Source organism: Pezoporus wallicus, unplaced genomic scaffold (genome assembly GCF_028554395.1).
Source record: "Pezoporus wallicus isolate ANWC-B61680 ecotype Strahan unplaced genomic scaffold, APGP_CSIRO_Pwel_v1 contig_7073, whole genome shotgun sequence".
Classification (NCBI taxonomy): domain Eukaryota; kingdom Metazoa; phylum Chordata; class Aves; order Psittaciformes; family Psittacidae; genus Pezoporus; species Pezoporus wallicus.
In genome coordinates this window covers 6,683,143-6,711,126 of record NW_026641326.1, presented here as the reverse complement: position 1 = coordinate 6,711,126, position 27,984 = coordinate 6,683,143, and the positions used below count along the sequence as shown (strand labels likewise).

General features: G+C 40.1%; 1 protein-coding gene across 9 annotated transcripts in view; it reads right to left on the bottom strand.

The window, feature by feature from the left end:
* The window catches only part of GRM7 (glutamate metabotropic receptor 7), a 298,007-nt gene that overhangs the window by 111,412 nt on the left and 158,611 nt on the right, over positions 1-27,984 (bottom strand). For 8 of the 9 annotated variants that reach the window (XM_057422883.1, XM_057422886.1, XM_057422885.1 and 5 more), the window contains exons 4-5: positions 27,715-27,869; positions 1,409-1,549 (exon numbers count right to left, since the gene is read on the bottom strand). In XM_057422883.1, coding sequence (XP_057278866.1) covers positions 1,409-1,549; positions 27,715-27,869 — 296 coding nt within the window. The remainder of the gene's footprint in view (positions 1-1,408; positions 1,550-27,714; positions 27,870-27,984) is intronic. The other variant, XM_057422884.1, reaches the window with a different exon arrangement.

The window sequence follows — 27,984 nt, the reverse complement described above, 5'->3', positions numbered from 1 at the left end:
GTATTCCCAGTGGTAACTGCACTGTTTCTATGAACAACACTCCTACTCCCATCCATGAATTGAAACCAAAAGCAGATGATATGAAATATGGAAAGTTTTCATCAATTTTCAAAGTGAAACATATCCTCCCTATGAACTAATTTCCTTTGATCAAAATTCAAGGCAATTATTCAACATAACACATTAAAACTGCTGTCATGAATAATTAAAATGAGAGGGAAGGAAAGGCAAGGGAAGGCAAAGGCAAGGCAGATGTCAGACAGCGTTATTGGCCTTACCATCTGTATCATGGGGTATATGTTCTGGTCAAAGCTTCTCTGCTGCCTTTTAAGCCCTGAGCAAATGCCCAACACTGCACTACAGTCATTCACGTCACAAACACCAGCTCATCGAGGACCTGGCAGTCTGAGGGCAGACTCACCATATGGAGTTTTAGAAGTACTTTTCTAGACAAGTACCCTCAGTATCTTCAATCAGCACAAGATCATTAAACTGGCACTGCTGCTGTTATCCCTGTGGTAGCCCTTGTTCAGTCCTGGATAACTCCAGGAACACATCAGTGCCATTAAGACGGTTGTGCTAAGAATTGGGTAACTCAGTTAAAAATGAAATCACCCTTGGGCATCTCTGTACTAAAAATAAATCCCTGAGTCTTCATGTGATCAGAAACAGGAATTCCTGGAAAAATATGATCTTTCAAATGGTGTCAGTACCTCATACAAGGAAAAAAGGAGTGAATCTGTCAGCCACCAGAAAATGAGGCCAAACAAAACACTACTAAAAGTCATGAACCTCAGTCACAACTACAGGCTGAAATTTACCTAATTGAGGTTGCAAAAGGAATTATTTAACCCCAATTTCTTAAACAACATTACTGAGAACAAGAATCTGAGTAACAACTTTATGCTACTTAAAATGAAAACATCTCACCCTGTACTACTACTTTCCTACAGGTGCACTTCCTCCAAAAGTTCAATTCAAAGGCACATGCTTAGTACAGGACCATGAGCAGACACAGGAGGTGGCCAATATGTGAATTGCAAGTAGGTGACAAGGCACAAGATGTGGAAATATTCTCCCATCTAAACCAAACTAATAAAAAACCTGTTCAAGCCACCTTGTATTCAATCAAAAGCACATCTGGGTCCCACAGAAAATGCTGATTTTCCTGCTGGATAGACAGCCAGAAAAAAAAAAGAAGGAATAGAAGAACGTATTTTTTGTTGTGTCTAATCTACTTCTTTTGTACTGCAAGGCAGATGCTGCTGTGCTCTTTTCTCTACAACCTACAAAACCACAATTTATTTCTTCAATCTGTCTCCAGCCAAGCTTCCTTACATCAAACTTGCAGCCACTCCACTGCAGCTCACGTCCACCAGCACAAGGAAGGTGAAACAAATTAAGTTACCTGTGCATTTACGGTCTGTGTCTTCCTTCTTTGACCCGCTGATGGTTAACTTGCAGTTGAAGTTCTCCTCCCAGTACTCTGCAAACCACACGTTCCTCCTGTTGTTCTCCAAGGTGCGGGAGGTGAAATAGGTATCAAACCCTGGAGAAGGAGACAGGTAGGAATCTGAAGTTCAGTTCGTAATGCACAGGAACTACTGCAGCCTGGAAAACAAGTATTTGTTTATATCTTTTTCAACATCCAGCACACATTCACATCTCTATCCACATGGGATGGTCATGGAAAGGAAGGAAGTCCATTGCACGTTTTACCTAACCAGCTACAGCTTGCAAGTCGATTACTCTGCTGCTGTGAGGTATAAAGCTAGGTAAGATATATGTAAAACAGAGATTAATATAAAAGAGAGTTATAAGTTGAAAGCATTAATTAGATATATACCAATAAGGAATGAAAATAAATGATATGGTACAGCTGATATTAGGCTGAGCTCAACACAACTAATTTTGCAATTAACCTCTCCAGACCTCCAGAGAAGGCAGTTTCATCTAAACTGGCTATTATCAGTCCACCTTATTGGTTTCAGAGCATAATTTTTTCCTTCAATTTCCTTTCAGAAAGGTACAGATAAGCTCAGAGAGCAAAACTTCTAAGAGGTAACTGTGAATCATAACAGTTTACTGGGATTGGGCATCCTGGGGTTGGTGAGTGGGGAAGGTTTCCTTCCTTAAACCTGTGAGATTCAGTCTACTAGTGAAGTCACAAACAGCTTGCAATGCTGCAAGGGTAAAAATGATACACAACTCTAATATTAAAATAATGGAGAGAAACATTACAATTTTCAATACCTGAGCTGAAGGGCAATGAAGATATCTGAAGCCCCCAAGTTGTCTTGCATTGCAGAAACATAGCCTTCTATTCGCCGAAATAAACCGCATAACTATTGAGTAGCTGTGTAGCAGCAAATAGTACTTAGTTTTCATATTGCTCTTAATCATATTCTTTCTCTCTCCGTAGCACCTTAACAACTTGCCAGAAGAGAAACATACTTTCCTTTGGCTTTATTTATTTATTTTTGCAGAAATGTATATCACTATATATACACACCTATTTATGGAAACACACACACGCATGTGTATAGTGATTAAACAAAAGGTTTATCTAAAGGCTTACAAATCAGGAAAGATAATTAAAAAAAAGCACTCTACTACAAAATTAAATCCTGATCTATTTAATTCTGATCACAAATTACATCTGCCATATTGTATGGATTTTCTCTATCTAGTTTTCAAACTCTGTAGCTTAAAACTGAGCTAGATACCCTTTCCCAGTTCAGAAAATACCCCTTCAAAGATTATCAAAAGAAACATCACATTACTAACTATCCCAGGCACCTTGTTTCACTTGGCTGTATTTAAGCACCCTTCTATCCTTCATTCTCTTCCAAAACTGAGTTAATTCCCAAACGCCTAAAGACACCTTTGTGCAAACAATCACAAATCAATAGACACATGTCCTAAGTACTAGCACGACAGTCGAAATCTGACCTGTGGTGCTGCCATGACTGAGGATCCCACAAGAGCACAGTGTGGCGACAGACTCATAGGGCAGTGACTCAGACACCCATCCCACTGCGTGAACCCGCTCCTGATGGACAATGGTGGGTCCTCAGGAGCATGAGAGCAATGACCAGTGAGGATCACCACCCTCCCACAACATTTTTATCGCATTGCTATCCCACTTTTGGTTTTGCTTGGCAAACAGATAATCTGCACAAGGATAAATATACGAGTTCACATCTACACACTCATACACAAAGTCTTTTGTCTTTTTTCTCTTGTCTTTTTTTTTTTCTTATTGCAACCAACAAAAGTTGTATTTTCTCATCTGTTCAGAAGGAAAAGCACATGGAGTGATGCAGCCAAGTATTCTTAGCAGAGAACATGGAAAAGGTTTATCACAAGAGGTGCCAGGAAAACAAGCAATTGTTGCTCCACCCCTTTTGCCAGTTTACAGGCTCCTGTCAGCCAAAATCCCTTGTTGGTTTTACACTTTCCTAAACCTGACAGTCCTTCGGATAAAAGGGCACCATGCCCATTCTCTTCAGAGAGTTATATCAGTCTTACAAAAGCATATTCAAATGGCAGGATATTCACCACTATCAGTAGTGCTGAATACTTTTCCTAAGTCTTTCTAGTTATCTGGTTTTAGCCTTCAATGAGCAACATCAGAGATTTTGCTTACTGAGACAGCTAAATTCAGTATTCTTCTGCAACCTTCCAAAACTGTAATCCCAGTCAAGTTCAGTTACAAAAGAGTTTTTTCTTTTTCTATGAAGGTTGTTGAGGTTTTCAAACTATACAAATCTGAAACCTGGATAAAGCAGATCAATCAGAAAGAGGACTTGAAAATGCTGGTTGCACACTGAGAAGCTCAGAGCTAAATTATAGTGCAAATCCATTGAAGATGCAAATCTCAGAATATCTACTTTGTCCCTTTGCTTGGCTTTACAGCCTGTACTAGCACTGCAGAAGAGGGTGGAAACACAGAAGCAGCAAGCTCTTATAGATACTAAACCATCTCTCTATATTGCATGATCACATGGCTCCTTTTGAATTTGCAGTTAGAAATGACAGTAAATACATATTCCATTGAAAGAGAGAAAAAAGTTCCTTGCACCATAGCCAACAATTTCTCTCACTGAAATAGGTGGGTAAATTGATGCAATCTGGCACTCCACACAATGAAATTGAGTCAGAGGAAAAACATATGGCATCGTTAAATTAGCATAGCAATCCATCCGCTGTGGGATAAAAATAGACAGCATGTAAACAGATGTTTTAAAATAAAAAAGAAGATTAGGAGTGGGGTCAATCTGTCTCCTTGTATTAGCTTTGTGTACCATTGACCCAACTGTAATATATATTTTCCTAATTCTGAACCTACTGTTCATGACTTGCATCCAAAGTCCACTGCTCCATAAGACATCATCTCCAAAAATCAAATCAGAAAAATAAGTATTTGGATCTTCCAGAAATGGGCTGAAATTAAAATTTCACCTCCAGTATCACTAGAAAACATGGGTTGGTTTCTCCTGCAACAAATATCTCAGAGTGCTTCAGGATGGTGACAAACCCTAATCTACCAACTCAGTACCATGCTCTCTAGTTGGTAGCCAGCACCTGAAGGACTACAACTAAATCTTGGAAACCTGCAAGCAAAACACCAGAATGGGACAGGAGAAAAATTCAGTGGTGTATTTAAGCACTACTGAATATTTGAGTCAACTCCATATACTCAGTACATCTTGTCCTGCCCTTAACATGAATTTTGTAGCTTGAAATAAAAGCTTCTGTTGTGGTTTAAGCCCAGCCAGCAACTCAGAACCATGCAGCCGCTCGCTCACTCCCCCCACTCCGCCTTTGCTCACTGCTCCCAGAGGCATGGAGAGGAGAACTGAAAGAATGTAACTCCCACGGGTTGAGATAAGAGCAGTCCAGTAACTAAGGTATAACACAAACCACTACTGCTACCACCAATGATAATAATGATAAGGGAAATAACAAGGGAAGAGAATACAACCGCTCACCACCCACCAACTGATACCCAGCCCGACCCCAGCAGTGAACTCGCCCTTCCAGGTAACTGCCCCCAGCTTATACACTGGGCATGCCATGCTGTGGTATGGAATACCTCTTTGGTTAGTTTGGGTCAGGTGTCCTGTCTCTGCTTCCTCCTGGCTTCCCCTCCTCCCTGGCAGAGCATGAGGCTCACAAAGTCCTTCTTCAGAGTAAACAGTACTGAGCAGCAACTAAAAACATTGGTGTTATCAGCGCTGTTCCCAGGCTGAAAGTCAAAACCACAGCAGTGCGCCAGCTACTAAGAGGGAGAAAAATGACTGCTACTGCTGAACCCAGGACAGCTTCCCAGAATAAAACTGCATGAGGCTGCAGGGAAAGAGCTGATCTGTGATGGCAGAGACCCCTGATCTGTTGCATTTATACTCAAGCAGGGACTTAACCTGTGTTTCCCATGTTTTAGGGAAACAATTTAGTAAAACTCCTGCCACAACTGTTGTACTCATTTAATAGCAAATTAGTGACTTAGGAATGTTTCTGTGCATGGTCTCTAGAACGGACTGCACAATTTCTGCACTACTGGCATGAAATATCCTAAGGAAAATATTCAAGTGGATGGGTAAGAAGAAAATTTAGAAAACACTCTTAGGTTTTAGGTAAATGCAAGCTAAATCTGTTTTCCTGTAAGACTATGTGTATTAGTTTTACTCGTAATTAAAAGAACATTTCAAAAGGGATATTGAGTCATAAGATCTGAGATACACACATGGCTCAGAAAATTATACCTTACCAATGTCCCAAACTACCTGACCTCTGGGAAAAGTGCTCTACAAATAATAAGATAAAAATCAATGTCTTGATAAACCTGTAATAGAATTCCATGAGAATTACTCAAAACCTTTACAGATTTAATAACAAACGACAACATTGTCATTGATTTTTTTAATGATCCTTCTGCACTCTCAAGAAGGAATACAGATCTCTATTAAAGTGTGTACATTTTTTACCATTATTTTGTATTGATCAAAACAAGTAGGCAAGTGACTGACTGAGGAATGGAGTTATGCAGCACACCAAACTTCTATTAATTCCTACCAAGTGGAAGTACTGTGCACCCACTTGCTGTTTCGGTTGCATTGTAGATCAGTGCACTACTGCTCCCACATAGCCAAAATCCTGAAGACCTCTAAGGCATCACCTTTGCAAATAGTCTCCTTCCCAACATACTCAGGATGAAGAAACCTCCCATCTCCATAACCAGGACTGAGTGGAAAGTATCCTACATGGCTCCACAGGAGCAAGGCCAGGAGCGTGCTCATAGGCACCACTTTCAAGTTGATAAGTGTTTTCAGTTTTTACACAAAGCACCGGCACATGTGCACAGCTGGGGTACAATGCACCACAGAATAAGACCTAGAATGTTTCATACTATCAACTGAATGAGTTGAATGGTGACAGTTCACAGTGGATGAGATTTTCATCCAATTTAAGAGTCAGCAAAGAATGCTCAGTGGAATCTCACCACTCCTAAACCAATTTATTTTTTTTTCTGTTCTGTTTTGCTGTTTTTTTTCTATATCATTCTCAAGAGTCCTTCAGAGCAGTTATTATGACTGCTGAAATTCACTGGCTGAACAGAACACACACCACACTTGTTGCTCTTTGATTTGAGCCAGCAAATCCCTACCATTTTATTTATTTCCCCACCATTATTTTCAGAAGGGTAATTGTGTTCAATGTGCTTTAAAGCAACTTAAAAACAAACAACCAAGAAACCTAGAGGAAAAATATATTTTTCAATTAAGAGAAAATAGGATCAATTTAAAGATCTTACCATTGTTAAGCTTCACATTTTAAGCTAATAAGTAAAACAAACCCCAAGAGTCCAATTCTCAGCAAATACTAATCTTTTACTAGTGTTACTGCTTCCATGCAACCACCTTTGTTAGTGGATTTAAACACTAGGATCCCCATGATGAGTTTCATGATTAAATTCCAATTAAAGAAAACTTTGTAAAGTAATTACATATCTATATTATTGTATTTTGAATCTTAAGGCTATGATGGACCTGTGTAAAGATTATGAGCTAATGCATAAGGATTTAAGTTACACGAGTTTAACAGCCACAACTACAGTAGCTCTCCAGTTCTCCCAAGCTCCTCCTAAGGCATAAGCACAACTGTGGCAAGCACAAGCACCTGCTCTTACCCTTGTACATGGCCAAGTGCTGCACTCAAGTGACAAGAGTTAGTGATTTCCCAAGATTCCCCATATACTTAAGAAAATTACTTTTTTCAGCAAATACTTTTAAGAGATATAGGTGGTATTTTTTTGAGATTTTACAAATTAAAACAAATCTTTTATTACTTTAAATCATTGTCATTTGATTAAATGATTATTCTTACACATACAGACATGACAGTACTTAAATGGGTTCATCTGTTTTTCCACCCCAGGATTACTATACACATTAACTATATAGCAATGAAACAGACTTAAAATAAAAAAGGGACCCTCTCCCTTTGATGGAGGGCTGGTGAAGTCCAGGCAAGGAAAGGCACATTAGAAATTCCAGGAGGAATTCCCATGTCTCATCATGGTCAAACTCTCCACGTCAAATTTCACCTGAGCATTTTATTCTGTGCTGTTTACGGTCAGTCATCCAGATGGAGAGTGCCAGCACAGCATGCAGACCTGCCCCAGAAAACTCTTGTTGTCCTCCAGCTGCCCCATACACTCCCAGAAACCTCTGAAGTCATCCTGGACCAGAGCATCACACCAAGGAAAGATGCCACAGAGCTGCAGAGCCAGGAGGACTTTTAGAGCACCTCAGTCTTCAAACAGAAAATGAAGTTGCTGCCTTGTGGTTGCTTTTTACACCCCGCAAAATAAAGCCCCAAAACAAACAAAAATCCAGACCCAAATGATTTATTTTTAACATTAATCTTGCATCTTGCCCATTTTCTGCCTGAAAGCATAATGCTCAGCTTCCCTGGCAGAGATGGCTGAGGGAATTATACGTGCGTTGGAGGATAAACCAGGCTTCAAAAGTAATGATGTGGTTTGCCATGGTCAGCTGCATTACAGACGGGAGATAAAATAAAAAAGGTAGGCTTGCAGAGGAGGCATTTATCATGGGAAGGCATCAGGCACCATCTGTGGGGAAAGGACAGGCTGCAGATGAGAAAGATGCAGGAGGGCAAGGAGGTATGCAAAGAGAGAGAGGAAAAGAAAGAGATTAAACTTATTTTAGAGGATGCAGTGCTGTGCACCAGTGAAATCACCAGCAGCCAAGTGAAGTTCCCAGTATCTCAGGAGGAGAGCAGTGGGTGGGCGGCTCAGGAAGATCCATGATGATAAAGAGCCATCGGCATGGATGAACCAGATATTTATTACAAGTGCTTCTGTCACTTCTCGTTGACCAAATTGCTAGCGCACCATGTGAAGCATCTATTTCATGTGTCAGCATTGACTTCAAGTGCTCTCAGGTTATTTAATAAGGAAAATAATTAAGCTTAATTAAAACACAAAGTTGTGGACCTGCCATATTTCTCATGTGCCTGAAATGTTTTCTTTCTCAGCCAAAGTGGCTCAGGAGCAAATACAGCATATTGACCCAATTTCATGAGTAGATTTTATCAGTTTCCAATATTTTTCTTCTTCGCTATTTTGTTCAAAGTATATCCACACTAATGATTCCTAGTTATACAAATTTTATTTACCCAGCTACTAAACCATCACTTACTATAATGACTGATATCAAGTGAGTTGAAAGCAGCTATTCAATTTTCTGACTTTCCTAGCATTCAAGCCAAAATAGTTTGATTTACTGACATTAAATCTGGGATAAGAGCATTAAGTGTGGAAGGATAAGATCAATTTTAAGATGGATAGTCTTTTTCTCAGATCTTATTATATTGCCCAAGCCACACATAAGTGTTATGTATTATGGAGTCATTAAGATACTCCACAGATATTTTCTTGACCTTCTTATTCAGTGAAAAGGCCATAATATTAAATGATTTTATTAACTTCCATTATGCCATAGAAATGCTTTGCAGATGTTTTCTTTTGTAATAGTTGCCGATTATAACAGTGAAAAAGGGTAGTTTAGTTGATGTCATATTTGACTTTTTATAGACATGTCATAAATCACGTATAAAGGAAATTCAGCTTGCCACAGTTAGGGCAAATTTAGGATTTTAAACTATAAAGCTTTTATTATTGAAACAGATATTGGCTAAGTATCCTCATTATCACTTTTATAAAGTTATACAGCTGCCACAGCAGCAAGATCATGACCTAGGTGGTGTCCAGCCACTACTGTAATAGAAAGGTTAATATAGAAGTATATTATTATTCATTATTCTACATTTTATTGCCCTCAGGTGCATCTTACTTTCACAGAGCTCCTATTTTTTTATCAATATAAACAGCAGAAACCCCTAAAATTGTTTCTCCTATGTGCTATTTTTATTGTGATACCAGCTAGACACCTCAGCTGAGGATGAGATTTTCCCATTGCAGCAGGTACTGGACACACACAACAAATTGCTCTGCCCCATCTCTTTCCCTTGCTGCCATGGTCTTCTGGATGGCATTAGGATCATCCTCTTGCCCAAGCAGGACGCTGATGTTCTAATAGAGAGGTACCCACTGTTCTCTTTATGAAGAGCAAAAGATGAAATCCGTGTCTCAAAGCATCAAGGGAGTTGTTACGGGCAGAAGATGAAGGCAGTTTGTGTTCCTCTTCCCCGAAGAACTGCAGGCTTCATAAGGCTCTGGCTTTTTCAGCCACAGAGGGACTTTCTAGGTTGATACCAGTATAGCACACACAGTGCTCTCCTTTCAGCTGAATACTCCACTTCTTATTCAAACAACTGCTGCTGCAGGAATGAATAATTTTTTGTGAATTGCAATATGCAGAGTCCCAGTCAAGGAAGAAGAGCTGCTCACATAAGCCTACTCTTGCAAGTGAGGATATGTCTCTGCTATGATGATTATCACCAGAGTCAGGACAAACAGGACAAATTTAAGAATACATCCAGAAGCAGAATGTTTCTCCCAGTAATTTACCCTTTCACCCTGCCCAGTTATTGAAAATGGGCCATTTGTCTTCCCAGGACCTTTAGTACTGCTCATATCTGAAGATGAGCAAAAAGCTTTTCTTTCTAATACTTATCACAAGGCAACTCAGCTAACAGCTTGCTTTCCCTCTCGCTTGCATACCCAGTCTTCCTCAAATTATCTGTTGCTTTCTGCTTTACTGAAAAACAGATCAGCTTCTGCAGCATTCTGATGCAGCAGCAGTGAAACTCAAGCAGAGTTAAACAGCAACACCCAGGCACATAACCAAAGTGGTAGCAAGCCAGGCCCATGGGTCAGTATACAGATCTTTCCCATTAATAACACCCCCAAATTCTGAACTCTTATTTTAGTTTTTCATTTGCAATTAACTATTGAACTAAATCCTTTGTATGCATTGATGTCTTCTTCCTTTCTTTTGCTGAGTTCTTTCTCCTACCCTTTTGGACTAAACAGGAGAAGCTGTTCCACTGACGGCCTGTTTTATTTTAATAATGCAGAGCAGTAAAATCAGAGAGAGATACAGAAGGTCTAAATGCAGAACATGAGAGTGGTTTTCCTCCCTTTGATAGCAGCAACAGACAAAATGCTTAAAAGCATTTAAACTCAAGTCACCTGCTTGCATAATTTAAAGAGAGGATAAAAACACAGAAATCCCTTTACATTGTAATGCAGCAACTGGAGTAACCCCTAAATATGCTCAACAGGTTAAAATTAGTAATAATAAAAAAATACAAATGAACATGCTACAGTAAGCTAAGTGGAAAGTCAGAGCTGCTCATGGAGGAAAGGCTGTGGAGGAAAGGCTGAGGTTGGCAGTGCAGCACCCCCCCCCAGAGCACTCTGACCACTCAGTAGATTGCACCCCATACTGCTGTGCCACACATGCTCTAATTCAGCTGACAAGCCCAGAACAGGACAACAATGATGCTACACAAAAGGTAGTTTTCCATCACTCTGCGGTACACGACCTAAATTCCAAGACGTAGAGTCATAAATAACCCAGCGGTGGACAATGCACAGCCCCAGCCATGCTGCTCTGGCACACGTACTTAAAATCAACTTGCAAAAACCAAATCAATGCTCAGTTGCATTGTTATACCTCCCCAGCAAACAATACATGAAAGGAAATCAAAGCCTTTCCTCCTCCTGCCTGCAGTGGGAGGATAAATCGAGACACGTACCAATGGAAGCAGAGACGTACCTGGCTTCTGCATACAGAAGGGAGCGCAAGGAGCTAAGTCCTGGGCTGCAGAATTCACTGTGTTTCAAGTATTATTTCCTTATACTGCATTCAATCCCTTTAATTTATAGAATTAATTTTCTTTCTTTGTGTACATTTGCGTATGCCTTGTTACCATGCCAACAGGAATAATTACAGCATGTGTAAATATATCTGTGTATCCTAAAATCTATAGGCATGCTCAGAGACCCATACTTATGCACTCACAGCACACACACACACACCCCCCCAATCCAGACATTGGGAGTTGCCTCATTTTTTGCTGTTGACATGGTAACACTGGCTAGATGAAAGTAACAATGCTCTCCCAAAATGCTGGTTTACACAGTGCTGCTTTTCTGGGGGCACCTTTTCAGCCAGACACATTGGCAGTCACTTGGCCAGGAAAGCCTGCACACAAACTGGCATAACAGCAGCCAGTCATATACTGTGCTGGGAGCTAATACCATGGGCTGTGCACAGCTAGGTCATGTCTCAGTTTAAACTACTGTGTATGCTACCAATCTTATCTTCTAATTCTGCTTGAAATAACATCCCTAAAAAATATATTACCCAAAGACTCCATTGCATTCTTCCTTTCCTTTTCTTTCTTAGTCTTCAGAAAAGAAAAAATACTACTTCCTAACTTTTGACAACTGACTTTAAGATTATAAGGCAGCTTTAATAATGCCAGCTATGTGAGACAGAGCAATATAACCACTGTTCCCTCCCTCCCTCTTGACAGTCTTCTTAGCTGCTAACATAAAGTTCCAGCTTCCATTCCAATGGTGCACATTAATCCCATCAAACCACAAGGTACTATCCAGGAACAAGTGCTCAGATTTTATAGGAGAATATTAAGAAAATAAGGATAATTTCTGAGGCTGAGGGATATGGCACAATTGGACTGGCCTCAAGGCCATGGAGTTCTGCCCAGGAACACCTGCATCACCCCAAGTACTTGTCATTGGAACACCCTGTGTCTTTTAAGGAAAGCAAAAGAGCTTTCCAATTTGATTTAAATATTTCAGGAGCAGAATATCCACTGTGGACCCATTCTTGATCATCTCTATTTTTTTCCTCTCCTTTTGGCAGGGTGTTCAGCCCCAGTTCGTCATCCCCTTTGGGATCCTGGTCAGCCTTAGGGGCCACCAGGCAAGTGCCCTTGGCCAGCTCTGGCTTCATATCCCCTCACCATTGCTCTGTGTTTCTGATGCACATCCAGAAAGCCAGGCTGCAATCACAGCACACAACAGAGAAACTCAAACCTTGTACCCCGGAAGCAGCACACAGACCTTCTGAGAAGATACATAACGAATTTATCCCCTGGCTACTGTGCTGAGCGCAAACCCTGCACACCTTGCTGCCCAAATGCTGAGTACCAACCAGGGCAAAGGCACTTCCCAACCCAGCAGATTCGAGGGGGACCTCTTTCAGAGATGCCTTAGTTAAGATGAATAAGGCAGTCTAAATATAAGGAAACTTTTAAATGGCTCTCAAGTTGCAAGATAATTTGTATTCCCCCTCTCTTCATACCAACACATTAACCAAATACATTATTTCCATAATGAGGAGATGAACATCTGTGTGGCTTCCCAAAATTTCAAGTGGCAATACTCGAGACAAGTATTCTCTCTTTGGGGATTGACACATCAGCATTTTAAAGAACAGCCACAGATAAAAACATAATTTAAATTCTAAGGAGGCATTAAGGAAGGAGTTCAGGTGTGATTAAGATTTTTTTTTATAAACAAAGCACGCCAATTTAATTCCACAAATTAAAGCTGCTGCAGTATCCTATTAAACTTCGTACTTGACCCTGTGAGAGTGAGCTGCTTAACACAAACTTTAACAGCATATGAGAAACAAATATCTGAAGTAATACTGTTACTGACAATTCACTATATGTTACAAATGTTGCTGACAATTACTATAAGACAGAGTTGGGTCTCGGAAGGGTCCTGGTCCATAAACCCTATGGTACAGCAGATTGGTCCCCAGCCACTGTGAGCTGGATACCATCTCACTAGGCAGAAACCCCACACCATCAGCCAGGCACAGAGATGTGCTCCCAGCTAATGTGGCTTCATTTCTTCCTAGCTTTTGTCCAAAACATCCACCAGATCTCCAAGAAAAAAAAAAACACAACAAAAAACACCCACTAAAACAGCAACAAAAAGCCCCCACAACCCCCCAAACTACCCAACTTCACAAAAAGGCTATTTCACTACTTAGTTTCTGACTGAAGTAATTATTTATTGCAGCTGAAAAATCTCAGAATCCATTTCCAGCCACAAACAACACACATCCTTTGCAGGGAGGTTTGGATGCTCTTGAAAGGGGCCAACAGACTCTGCTTGGAAGCAGCCACCCAACAGACTTTGTTTCCGTTTACCCAATGCCTCAGCTGTGTGTTACTACTGATACACAACAGAATATCTTCAACATATTTCCTTCTGCAACACCCCACTCATTTTCCTGTTGCGCTCAACTCCTTTACACAGCAGCAGGCTGTAACCATCATGGAACCATACACATTACAAACCAAGGGATAACACCAAAGCCTCAGCACACCTATGCTGGAGAACAGAAGGGATGTCAATAACTTCCAGATGTCATTAGCAACTCCTTTCATTAGATCCCCAAATATTTTTCTTTGGAAATTTAGGCTATGTGAAGTGGTAATTAAACTGAGAAACACTAAACTTCAAAACAAAGACTAAAGGTATCTCCTCATTGCAAGGATAGCTAAAAGCTACTCTTAGCAGGTTAACCCCTGGAAGTACCCCAGGAAAGAAATTAGAGAAATAGAAACAAAAGCTTCTTTTCACTTCAAAAATACCTGTGAGAGCTTCCTGGATGGCAGAGGCACATGTGCATGCCAGAATTGAAGAACATCAAGAACCTCATCTACACTGCTTCATGCAGAGATATAAAGATGCTGATACCATCCCTCTTCATGAAGAATATATTGAAGCCTAGGCCCTACAGGCGGCTGTTATCAGTGCAGGAGCAAAGCACTAATTAGGCTTAATCATTATTCACAAGCAATTGCACCGTTCTCTGTTCAGTAGTAATAATGAATTTGAGGCCACTCACTTGCTTCATACTTACATTTTTGGAAATTCTAGCACAATTACTTTTTGGAAGGAGAGCTACATCAAGACTATTCACAATGAGCTATTGATGAACCACCAGCAGAGCTGAGAAAGCCATGTGGGAGTTTTTATCTTTTCTTTTTTCCCCTGCATTTTTATATATTGCATTAGTAGAAATCTTTCATGCTCCTGGCTCTCCTTTATTAAATAGCTTGTATGATTAATCACATTATTAATTGTGTCCTAACTTAGTTAACAGGGAGAAAAGACTACAGGTGTAAAAAGCTTTGGTTGACTGCAGCTTGATTCTAGTTGTATATGAGAGCTCTTGGCCCACTCACTGTGCAGGCCTGAATTGCAAACAGAGAATAATGGCTTTTAACTCTTTAAAAAGCAGTTGTTGCTGCAGGGGACAGTAGCCCCAAGGAAGGCAGCTCAGCGAGCCTCAGGAGCGGACAAATAGTACCTGAGCTTGGACTGAGTCTACCGACTCTGCTCCTCCACATACCCAGTTTGAAAGTGTTCAGAGGCAGTGTGACAGCTTCACCAAAACCATTCCATCTTATGGCATTGCACAGTAAGCGCATTATTGCGTAAGTAATACTATGTGTTTCCCAGGACCACATTCTTAATCTCCTTTCTGCCCCAGACTCTGAAGCAGAGCATCAGGCTCAGAGGCAAACCAGAGTATGTTGCTTGCACTACAGCTATATTAAGAGTGAATTAACTTCCAGATGGACCATATAATGGAATTGAAACAAAAACTGAATTAGGCTTTCAAGACATATCACCTTAAACTGCACAGAGGGATACTCTGAGTTGCAAACACCTAGTTCTTCACCATCCTACAATTACATTTTAACTATGAGGCAAAAGGTTTGTGTTTCTCTGTCCTTACCAGGAGATCCAGATCATTGGTCTATTGACTTCTGCTTCACTTTAGTAAAGAGCTAGCATATGTGATTACATTGAGGAGCTGCTTCTAAATTATTTTCCATTTCCTTTGTTGTCACGTAGTCAAGTCAACAAAATAAAAACATATTCCCAAAGCAGATCTACAAACCCAGCATGAATGAAGTGGGTACTTAAGCATTCACTGTACCATCTTCAAGGAAATTGTGTGTATTATTTCCTAAACTATTTCAAAAGCCTATAAACATTTACACATTAACAATGCAAACTAAAAGGAAAACCCAGGCAAACTAACAAGAAAACCCTTTCACATCTGTCCACTTCCTAAAATGACCACATTTATTTATGTGTCTGAACCTCTCTGACCAAGCAGAGTTAAATCTGGTTCAAAAACACCCAATTCATGTGTTTCTGTGTGAATGGATTCCTCGCAGCAGAAACACTGGAACCCCCCCCGAGATCTTTCCTGGATGCTCCACATCCCCACAGTGAGAACTATGACAGTAATCATTAGCTACTCATGCAGAAAAACAGAGATACTAATAAACATGTAACACAGTGAATCCATTTTCAATATATAATGTAGGCATATTAATTTGGTACTTGCAAACAGGGATGCCATGCTTACACTTCATTAAAAGCCTCAAACTTTTTTATTTTAGCTTTGCTTGAGAGATTGTGAAGTAGTATTTCTTTTCTGACTTATTAAGAAAGAAAAAGAATGAGTAAGTCATAGAGACTTTCAGAGGCTAATTTTAAGTGGCCTAGAGGAGAATCTTTTTAGGTCATAGTTACCAAGTCAGAAATGCCATAAGAAAAAGATTTCTTGTGAGAACTTAGGAACTTTTGCTTTCCATTTCTTTCAGTGACAAAGAAAAACTGTCTTGAAAGAGGAAGAGGAATATTAAACAAGTAATACTTCTTAGAATTTGTAAAGAGCTATGGAATAGCTGATAAGACAAATATTGAGATGGATGAATTTAAAAAAAGCAGAGTGGAAATAATGTTAATGTAAATATATTAGACTTAAAGTTATCTTGGGAAGGGATTTAATATACATGAATCAATTACACATGAGATTTAATAGATAGTTCTGATAAAATAAGTGCAGTTTCTCAGAGGAGCAGAAATGAGTGTTAACTCTTGTAGAAAAGACTGATGACTGAACCTTTTATTTCCCCCGTCACCTTATGGTGCAAGCAGATTGTATTTGTATTCTGTGTTCCGCTGGCCCCAATTTCAGTATCTAAAGCTTTCCAAATTAAACTGCTGTAATAACTGTAAAGGAAAATGGCCACCTAATATCCATGGACCTAATCGCAAAGTCCTTATCAAGAGTTCCTTCTTAAGCCCAAATTAATCACAAACATGAACATTAGAGAGACCATCAGCTCTTCTGCTCAAATATGTGCCATTTTTCATTGCCCATTTCACAGTATCTATGTGCAGTTTACCAGGCCATGGACTGGAAATGCTACATACTCTGTTAAAGTCTTTCTGCTTTGCCAAGGCATTACATCAGAGATGAGAAATTATCTGTTCCATTAGGAACAGTCTGATTCTCAGCCCTCCTGCAGGATGGCGTTTCTAAAACCAGATATTTTGCCATTTTAACCTAAATCAAGAACAGTTCCTTTCAGAAAGCTCCTGCAATTTCTTGTTTACTTGAAAAAATACATGAAATACACATGCAAAACAAATACTCTGCCAATATACTTCCCCTGAGTTAGGAAAAAAGTGTTAACCTCTTATAACACAGCATAAGATGTATCAGGAGAGATGTAATTCTCACACAAAGGAGAGGGAGGGGAGCTCTTTCCCTCCCTCCCCATCCCCACAAAAGCATCCTCATATGTGGACCCTGCTGTACTTGGCAGACATAGGGTACAATGCTTCAGATGGACTATGGGAACACCTCTCTACCCACTCTTCCTAATTCCTTTCTCCTACTCCACTGTTTCAGCAATGACACTGCCTGTGTTCTCAGCTCAGTACAGTAACATCCTCCCAAGCTCCCTGCATCAGCTGTGTTAAGGAGGCAAACACAGTGCCAGTGCTGTGCTTGGCATGGTGTCGAGTGCTGATCTCAGGGAGCGGGAAAAGGTGCTAAAACCTTTTTTTCGACTTCTGTTTCTACATCTAAACAGGATTTCAAACTAAAATATCACTTTTTCTAATAATTCTCCATGAGCGAGCTCTGTCTCAGTAGCCCCAGAAGGGGCTCTCTCATGCAGGGTCCAGTGAGGTCCCCTGAGCTCCATCACTCCCCAGATCCTGGAAATCATGCCAATTTTACCCACAAGCAGGAAATAAATTCCTTTCAACAAATGAGGCTTGAAACTCTGCACAGAAGCAAAGACTAGCAGCACTGGAAAACACCAGGATTTCCTAATGTGGGGGAGGTGGGACCGTATAGGAAACTGTAATTTGCCTTCCTCACGTGCTGTCTGCATGCTGAACACCCCTTGCAAGGATGGGAAATCTGGTTGCCAGCCCAGGCTGCCCTTGGCTCTGCTGCCTTGCAAAAACACTGGAAAGCAACATATGGCTGGCTGCTGCACGGAGGAAGAAACCCTCCCCGTGCAGTCTCTGCAGTTCACAAACACCCAGTAACGCCTTCTTCACAGAGCAAACCTGCAGAGGAGGGCCTGGAGGTTCCTACCAGATCACAGGCAGATCAGGAGCTGGCACACAAACATAGCAGGCTCTCTAAAAATAAAATTCTTCCCTTCTGGATGGAAACGCTCTGCCCAAACGTGTCCAATGACAGCTCAGACAACTTCAGTGTTAGATCATTGAGAGGAAAATTGGTCATCAGAAGGTGCAATTCAGGGTATTCCAAAACAAAGACCACTGCTGATACATCTGAACACTGATCAATAGCCAGATACAGTTCTGTGAATTATCTCTTCTCACAGCATCAGCCATTCTGGTCTGTGTGTGTGCGTGTGTGTGCGTGTGTACACATCTCCCTCTCTCAAAACATCCACCCACACAATCTCCAGGGTCCTGAAATAACAGTTAAATATGAACATCAAAGAGAAAATGCCAACATAAGCCCTGGGAGCAATACCTAAAATGCAGAATGAGAGAGGGAGAGAGACATATACCCACAGAATAAATAACAGCTGGCTCCAATCAGAGAAGCCCCTTGATTTTGAGCAAGCCAGGTCTGTTGCATGTTGGGCAAGCAGATTATTTCACTTCAAGCAGCCAAAGAGAATGCTCCCGAAGTCTCTTATTTTATAGTGCTTCTTTATGGTCCAGTTAGAGTTTTCTACCTCATTTCTTTCTTTGCTATGAAGCAACAAAGCCATTTGAAGAGGTACTGGTTCAAACCTCATCTGAGATAGAACTTCTGTTTAATGCTGCTGTGCTTACGAGCTGTGCTTGCCCTGAGCAGTGGCAGATAACTCTCTAAGAGGATCCCATCTTCAAAGTGTCTAAAGAAACCCAAAAGAACTCCAATACCTGAACACTATAAAACAGGCAAGCGTGTCACTTTAGCAAAACACTGCACTGAAAGGACGTAGAAGTTTACATTTTGAGTTGCAATGGTACTTGTGTTCTTTAAGTGCGCTGCCACACGGGTGCTCGGGTTTGGAGTGCTGTGGGGCACTGCCTTTGAGTCTGCAGCAGCACAGAGATTACAGTTGAGACTGTAAATCCCAGCAACTCACACTTCTAGAGAATCTTGAAGAAAAAAAAAGTATAAATAAAAGTGTTCAATGATTTTGTTTAAAAAAACTACAAAAATAACATTAATTTGAAACTTTACAAAAGTGGCATTTCTTCTCTGTATCTGCATATTAAAAAATAATACTACCCTTAAGCTATTGTATCTTTGAACTTACTAAACCTCTCCCCAAAGCTTTCACTTCAGCCCTTTAAAGTTAAACACTGCATTCCTACCACAACGCCACAGTGCATTTACAAGTCCTGCCTACAGTCAAGGAACAGACTCCATTTGCCTGAACCACCAGCATCATGACATCCATCAGTCTCAGGAGACCAGCCATCACCATGCAGTGGTATTTCAGCCAACGTTTAACTGCACCACACTTTTCATCATGAAGCTTCAAACTGGCAGCCCATGAAAGAGCATCTAAGACAAGCAAGACATGATGCATTCCAGCTAAACGAAGTTCACTCTGGTCATGCTCAGCCCAGCCCACACCACACGTCTGTCCATGTGTCTGTCCCTGTACACTCCACTCCCAAAGCATGAGTCCGTACATACACAAGCAAAAGGCAATGAGATTCAGCACTAAGCCAGGAGGAATCAAAGCTGATCTTAACCCCCAGAGTGACTTTCCAACAGGCTGGAATCAATATGCAATAAACTTTTCGAGGCTACAATTCCCAGGTAACCACAATATTAATTTAAATTCAATTAACGGCTTCATCAGCATTGGGAGAAATACATTCCTAACAAGTTTGCAGTTAAAGCAACTTCCAACAGTGCATGACTGATACAAAAGAACAAAAAGGTAAATTCTTCCTTCACTTGCACTTGGCCAGCAAACACCCAACTTGTCCTCTGGGAATATGAAGTGCCATCTGAAAGCCTCTTTTTGACAAAATGTACTGGGTTAAATAAAAAACCTATTTCAACAGGTAATACAATTTTTTATTTAGTTAATAATATGAGTACAGAACTCCCTTAGCATTTTAACTTCAAAGCTGGAAAAAACAATTTACTCATGGGGAAAAATGCAAATAAACCTCTATCTATCTATCTATCTATCTATCTATCTATCTATCTATCTATCTATCTATCTATCTATCTATCTATCGTCAAAGAAACATAGAATAGAATCATAGAATCACAGAATGTTTGGGGTTGGAAGGAACCTTAAAGCTCATCCAGTTCCAACCCCTGCCATGGGCAGGGACACCTTCCACTAGAGCAGGATGCTCCGAGCCCCACCCAACCTGGCCTTGCACTCTGCCAGGGATGGGGCAGCCACAGCTTCTCTGGGCACCCTGTGCCAGCGCCTCAGCACCCTCACAGGGAAGAATTTATCTCTAATCTAAATCTCCCCTCTTTCAGTTTAAAGCCATTCCCCCTTGCTCTATTACTCCATGCCCTTGTCAAAAGCCCCTCTCCAGCTTTCTTGTCAGTCCCTTTATGTGCTGGAAGCTTCTCTAAGGTCTCCCCGAAGCCTTCTCTTCTCCAGGCTGAACAAGCCTATCTCTCTCAGCCTGTCTGTATAGAAGAGGTGCTCCAGTCCTAGGATCATCTTTGTAGCTTCCTCTGTTGTCCTTGATGCAAACATTACTTCTTAGAGATAAGTGTCCAAAGCCTGCATCACTGTCAAACTACAGACAGAAACCAGCCTTGAAGTGTAATATCTGATCGTTGTTGCTTGCAATTGCACTATTTAAAGCCCCATAAATCAGGGACATGCCTCCTTCCAGGCGCTACAGCCCACTGCTGGCAGTGTGAAAGGAAAGATGTTGATCTGGTCCCACTGCTCTCAAAAAGCCAACCTGGAGTTGCCAAGGAAGAACAAATCCACTAGTGCAGCAGTCTTTCCAGCAGCGCAGGAAGTAAACAGGTCAGCTGGGCAGTGGCAAGGAGGTGAGACAAAAATTCAGAGGAGGTAACGGGAAGAATGACGAAATTTGTAGGTGATGGTACAAGCTACTTCTCCTATGTCTTTTCCCTTATAGATTGGTGCCCCTGCGGTATTTAGTGCCCACAGGCTCTGCTGTCCTAGCAGTCCCACAACCCAGGATGAACCACCCCCCCACCCCTGAGCCATATCTTTCCATCCAACTTACTGTCTTACAACCACACACTTGCTCCCCAGGGACACAGAGAAAGAGCTTGGGAACAATAGAGCACTGAGAAAAACTCTGAATCAGGCTGTAAACAACAACAAAAAACCCACCCAAACACACAAGAAACAAAACCCCACCAACCCCCTAAACTGACTAGTTCACAAATACTATTATGTGACTAATACAGCCTCCTGGTCTGTTCAGGGAGGAGGTGGTAAGGATAAGCACTGCACAATGCATATCATTCCCAGAGAAACATCCTGGGGTAAATGCAGCCATAGCTAGATGCAGAACAACATGCCCATATTTATTAATGTTGGATAAAATTCAATAGTGACTCTAACAGAGAAAAAAATTAACCCTGAGCTCCTTTGATTTTCTAGACTGGGGCTGTGAAGGTAAAATATAAGAGAGCTCCTTAAATAGTGAGTTATAATTTTGTTCTCTTTTTCTCTTAAATCACTACTTTTTCATCATTTATTTTTTCTTTTTTTTTAAGGTTTATTACTGCCCAAACAAAAAAGAAGCAAATGGATTCTTCTTGGAAATAAAACCAAAACATTAAAACTATGATTCACCATCCGTTTGGAAGACAACTGAAAAATCAAGGACAGTCATGTTGGTTTGCAGCACTTGCAACACTTCTATTTTTATTAGATAGCTATGTGCTTCCTTGTGCTGAATTTGGGCCATCCTTTAACCTCACAGCTGAGAACTTCATGAGATTACAAACCTCGGCCACAGCCATGGCTTGCTGGAATCAAATCATTAATCTTAAATCTAGTTGAAACCCATTGTTTAGTTGCATCAAATTCTGAACTCAGACTGTAAAGAACATTTTTTTTCATTGCTGGTAAAGCATTTTACCAGACTTTCAAAAGAGTTAACATCATATATATGTATATATTAGCCTCTGTGTTTCTCTCACAGCTGTTCCTCTGTTTGGTTTCATCTCACTGTGAGCTGGTGTCCATGAAAAGAGATCACATGAAGTAAAGCAAGATAAAGGAGACTATTTTGAAAGAAAAAAAGTTAGAGGAAGCACTAGATATCTGAAAGTGCTAAGTCAGTAGCATAGATGCTAACAACATGAACGCCAGTATAACAACCCAATTTGAAAATGTTCAAACAGAAAAGAGGCATAGGAACAACAGAAAGCAAGAGGTAAGCAGATAGCTGTTCATCTTCTTTACAGTTGAGGTTAAGAGGAAAACAATTTCTAAGATATCCCTGAACAGAGACATTTTCAATTAATGGAAATGATATATATCTATTTTTGAAACTATGTAAGAGCTTCTGGAGGCCTTTGGACTCCTTAAAAATATAGCTGTGATTTTCAGAAATTAACTTATCTCTATTCTAGTACCGTCTCCATGACTTTATGATCCAGATTTCCTGAAAAAGGTGTTCAGTATTCTCTACAGGTCCTGTGAACCTCAATGTATCAGAGTGGCTAGATTACAAAAGAACATCCAAAATGACCACTGTCTCTTGATAATGCTAGTTTTCACTACTTCATATGTGGGGGTTAACAAGATACTAACAGATATTAACAAGGTCTTACCAGGTATCAGTTCTTCCTGTGCTAAGCCTCCAGTTGGAGGTCTGAGGTTGGAGGGATGCTGCCCTGGGCATCCGCCCCAGGAAGAAAAATGGGAAAAGAAAAAAAAAAAGGGGGGGGGGGATAAAAAAACAAACAAACAAACAAACAATAAATCAAAACACAAATGGGTAAGACCATCATTCTGAAACCCAAGACCATCTGACTGACTCCAGTTCTTGGACCTGAGTATTTTCTGGGCATGAATTGTCTAACAGCTTTCACTAATGAATTCAGCAGGTACTACACAAACCTACTCCAAAAGGATCAGGCTTTTCCATCCCTCAGGCCACAAATATTTTCTTATCACTGGCAGAAAGATCTGCTCTTCCTCCAGTGACAGAATTTAGGAACTTGTGTCTCTGAATCTGCAGCCAGGGAGAGCTTTAACTGATGTCTGGACCAGTAGTATTATCAGCTTTTATCAGAGGGTCATCCAGGTGACTCATATACATCTATATGGTAGAATAAAGAGAGCTACCCCAGGCCATTAAAACATACAATTAAATTTGAGTACAGTAGTGATAAAAAGAGAAGGAAATACTCTGAAGTTCATTAGATCTACTGAAACGTGAAGAGGTAAAGTGGCAGCGGAATACTTGAAGGTCAGTTTCTGATATAAAGGAGTTCATCCCCATCTACAAAGATACAGGGTTGCAGTTCATCAAGCCATCATCTGCAGAAGTATACAGCTGGAATGACGGCCCAAGCCATAAATAACCAGAGAGTGATTTCATATTTTATTTCTTGCTGGTTTGGATAGTCTACAAAGCTTTTGGGACTTTGAATTAAAAATGCAACAAATAAACAACTTTCTCTTGTACTATCACTGCCTAAGGAAAAGAAAATCATTTGCTAGTCTGAAGGCAAGTAGCTCAGCTGAGCTGCAAGAACAAAAATACCATTTTTTTAAAGTCTCAATCTTTCTTTTTATTTTCCATCATGCTCCCATTTGAAGCACTTGAAACTCTGGGGACTTGTCTACTTGCCTCAACATCTCCCATTTTTACCATGATCCCTTTAGCATCATTACTCCATAGTAGCCTGCATTTGCTTATCCAAAATCCCCCCGTAGCTCACACTTGCTTCTCTTCAAGGCATTTTACCCTCCCTGCAATTAGTAGGCACTCTTCTTGTCCTTCAACACAAAACTGACAACAGAAATCTCCATGTGCAAGGTTTGGCTTTCTCTTGAGGTGAATGAAGAAGAAAAAGGGGGTTTGGGGAACAGCAGCAGTAGGTTAAAATCCCACCAAATGCATTTCAGAGGAGAGTTTTCATGGATTTTTTCTATTGTGTTGTTGTTTTAATGGATGTCAGATGTATGCAGGGCCATGGATGTTTATTGTTTCTACATTACTGTAAAATGAATATAATAGTAACAACAATAGTAATAATACATCCCATTCAAACTTTAATTAGCAAATACACCTTCTGTCTGTTGTTTAATCTGTTTAATTTTTCTCATCTTCCAGCGCTAATACTCACTCTGCAGTTGAATTACACCTCTTCATAAAAACATTACACAGATACACTCCGAGTAAAAGACTATTCAAAATAACAAACTCTTAACACAAAAGCACAGGCACTTGCAGATGTGCTATGCAACACACTACACTTGCTCTTCTAAGTATAGACTGAGTTTCAGGACTGGTTTAACTGATGCTTTAGCAACCTCTAAGTGTGAGGACATGCCATCACAACCTTTTTTTGGAAGAGTTCAAAGCAACAATAAACAGAACACAATATTCTGCTGTCACAGTTGTTCTAGAAATAAACACATTCTGCTCCCCCTCCACCAAAAAACCACACAAAGCCGTTCAGCTTAGTTGATACTTGGTTAAGTTGGCAGTGGAGCTTGTTCCAAACACAACTTTCCATGAAGCGATTACTATTTAAGTGTGCACTTCCTCTGGCTCACTGTCTGCTACAATTATGCAAATACGATGCAACTTTATCCTTTCAGCATAATTACATCAAACACAATCGGGCTATATTAAGACTGACTTAAGATGAACGAATTCAGTTCATGTAATGATTTCCTAAATCACCCCATGGGACTATGGCAAAGAAAATTTTGTCCCAAGAGCAACATGAAGCATCAAGACAAATAATCTGGGGTCTGGTTCTACAAGAAACTGAGCACTTCAGAGTCCCTATGGAGTTGAAAACTGCTAGGGTATTCCAGCTGTTCTGAAAATAGGAACTTCAAATTATATTTATGTAGATAGGTCTAAACACACCAACACACCTGTGTTTCACATCTGTATTTTAAAGAGTCATGGCTGGGGGAGAAGAGAAATTTGAAAAATGCCTTTTTCTATATAATGACTGCTTTAGTTTATGACTTACAGGACTAGCAGCTTTAGGCACATTAAAAAATGTGATAATCCAAAGTGTACCATATACTCTTGAACATGCAGACACATTAATTTTCAATGCAATTTAACAATTCTTGGCTTAACATTTTTCCCCTGAAGCGTAAGAAGAGACTGTCAGTGTCACATATTTCAGGTTAAGGTATGGGAGCTGCAGAGCTCTCTATTTCCAGTGAGGTTTGTTAGGAATCTTTCCTTAACATATTACAAATACTATTTAACACAAGGATAAAAGGAAAAAAAAAAAAAAAAAGATATTCTTGAAGAGTAAAATAAGGGTAACCCCCTCATTCATGACTAATAAAGAAACTCTCACCTAACCCACTGGCCTTTAAGCAGGTGCTTAAATGTTGCCACACCACAGCACAGAAGGAGACTGCTAGGCTGCAATACAGCTCGAAACACAGTCCTTTGGGGCAAACGTAGATCCATTCTGGTAATTTGGTTTGTTTCCATCAATTTATAGGGAAAATCAAGGCTTCTTATTTAATTTATGCCTTCATCAAAAGAAACGCATTGATAAATTTTAGGAAGCAGATGTTCACTGCTGGATGATAAAAGAATAACACTAAAATGTCCATTTCCAGTTCTCTTGGATTCACAGCCAAATGAAATTACTACAACAGAAAGAAAAACCAACATACAGCAGTCTAAATGCAAGAAAGGCAGGCAATCCATGGATAACAGCCTCCCTAAGCAAAGAAATGCTAATACCTAAGGATTACTTACTCTATACGCAACAGATTTCACCGGATGTTTCTCTTAGTGGATGAAACAGAAATCAGTCTGAAAGGGGAAATGCTGAGTTCTGGAATACTGTTTCAGGAGAATGGGAATTTACTCTATTCTCTTAACCATCCTTTTACTCTTCCTCCAGACAGGACTAAGCAGATGGCAGATACAGATGGTAATTAGGGATGGATGAACGGGACTGAAAAAGGTAAGAACCAGCCTGAACCTTTCTGAGCGGTCACAGAGCAGCCAGGAAACATTTGCTACAGACAGAGCAGCTGCTATTCTGGGACACTTTGCTCTGCCTCTCCTTTAACACCAAGTACAGAACCTACTCCTGGTTGAGTGTTGTTTCCTTTCCATGCAACTCATGGACCTCAAAGTCTGGATCTGCTGCACGGCAGCAGCTCCTAAGAGTGAACACAATTATATACATAGACAAAATGTAGTTTAAGCATCACAAACAAGTAATCATGCAATCTAGAAGTGCAAAAAGGAACTAGCCAACTTTCAGGCAATAATCTAATATATTCACTGAATAAGAAGATATTTGCAGGCTTAATGGACATAATTTTTTTTTTTTTTGCAGATACACTAAAACCACTGATATTTGTACCTGTTATTTATCCAACTTTCTATACCTGAACTTTCCATTCTGCAATCATAACTTACTGTGTCTAAAAGCAAACCTTATATTTCCCATTATGTCCTATGTGCTTAATGTGTAATACAGAAGGAAAATATTTTTAACAAACTTGGAAAGTTTTTATTTCTGTGTACTGTTGGCAGACTTTTCATTTCTGTGTCAGAAACCCTCAGGGGTGGAAACAGACAGTATGAAAAGATTATTAAAATGTCCTGGTTTTCAGAAAGAAAACACCTCATTGTCTATCAACTGTACATATTTATGGAGAAATAACACGCTAAAATGCCTCTAAGGTTTAAAAAATGTAAAAGGATGGAGCATATTATATACCTGAGAAGAATAACTGATGAGGTGGTAGTGTAGACACAGTGAAAATGAATGTAAATATTTGGATTTTCAGTGAGTGAAGACAACAGAACCTCTTTTAATGAGGGCAACATGCTCAAGGACTCCTTGGAGACCCCGCCTGACGCAATGCCATGTGCCAGCCAAGGAGTTTCTTTTCTTAACTCACTATGTCCCTTGTAAAGAGCTTTTTTTGTTATATTATAGAGAAAACAGAGTCTAACTGACAAGTTTGGTTTGCCCAGAGGAAGCCATTTGGATAGTTAAGCATCTGTACAGTTAAAATGGGTAATAAATGGAAGTAAGATCTGACCATAAACACTTCAGAACAAAAAGAACTGTTGAGAAACAAAGGGACTATATAAAAAGTTTCCCACAATTTTTATATACACATACATACATACATGTATTTGTGGAACACACAAGCAATATGTATAAATATAGAGTTTGATCTGAATGAAACAGAAGTTAAGCTAAGTTCAAATTGAAACTGCTGATTTAAAATCAATTTTTACCTTTTCAGTAGAAAACTTATCCACTGCTTCAGAAATGATACATAAATTGCAAAAGATTTCTTATTTCTTATATATACATGATGTGTGAAGATCATTTTGGTTTACTTTCAAGTGATAAAAGCCCTGTCATATCACCACAGTTTAATATAAGCTCTGCAGTTGTGCCTTTAATAACTGTTGGTAGCTTCTCGACTGTGGAAATAATGTATAGGTTTTGAATGAGGAACACAGGCATTTAGGAAAATTTCAGGAGATGAAGACTTACTTAATGTACTTTATATTCTTTGTATCATACCAAGTCTGTACACATTTACTCATAAAACACATGAAAGAAAGAATCACAGGTGATCAGTTTTGTACCAGCAGCATTTCAGGAAGCAGGAGGGAGTGAAGCATAAGAGAGCTCTTACCCTCTATGGTCGCTCGCTTGGGCAGGATGGTTATGGCTCCCTCGGCAACATCCTCCTGATGAAGCAACGGGCTCACCTTGGAGCCCCACGTGTCTGAGCCCACCCACAGGAAATGACCAACTTGATCTGCCCTCTTCGCAGCGGCAAGGATCTGCCTGCAGAAAAGAACATTATGTTCACAAATTAATTTCATTTAAATACATAATTGCTTGGGGAAAATGGCATGTTGCAACTGCGGAATGAACAGAAATAGCATACTGCTGTAACCAA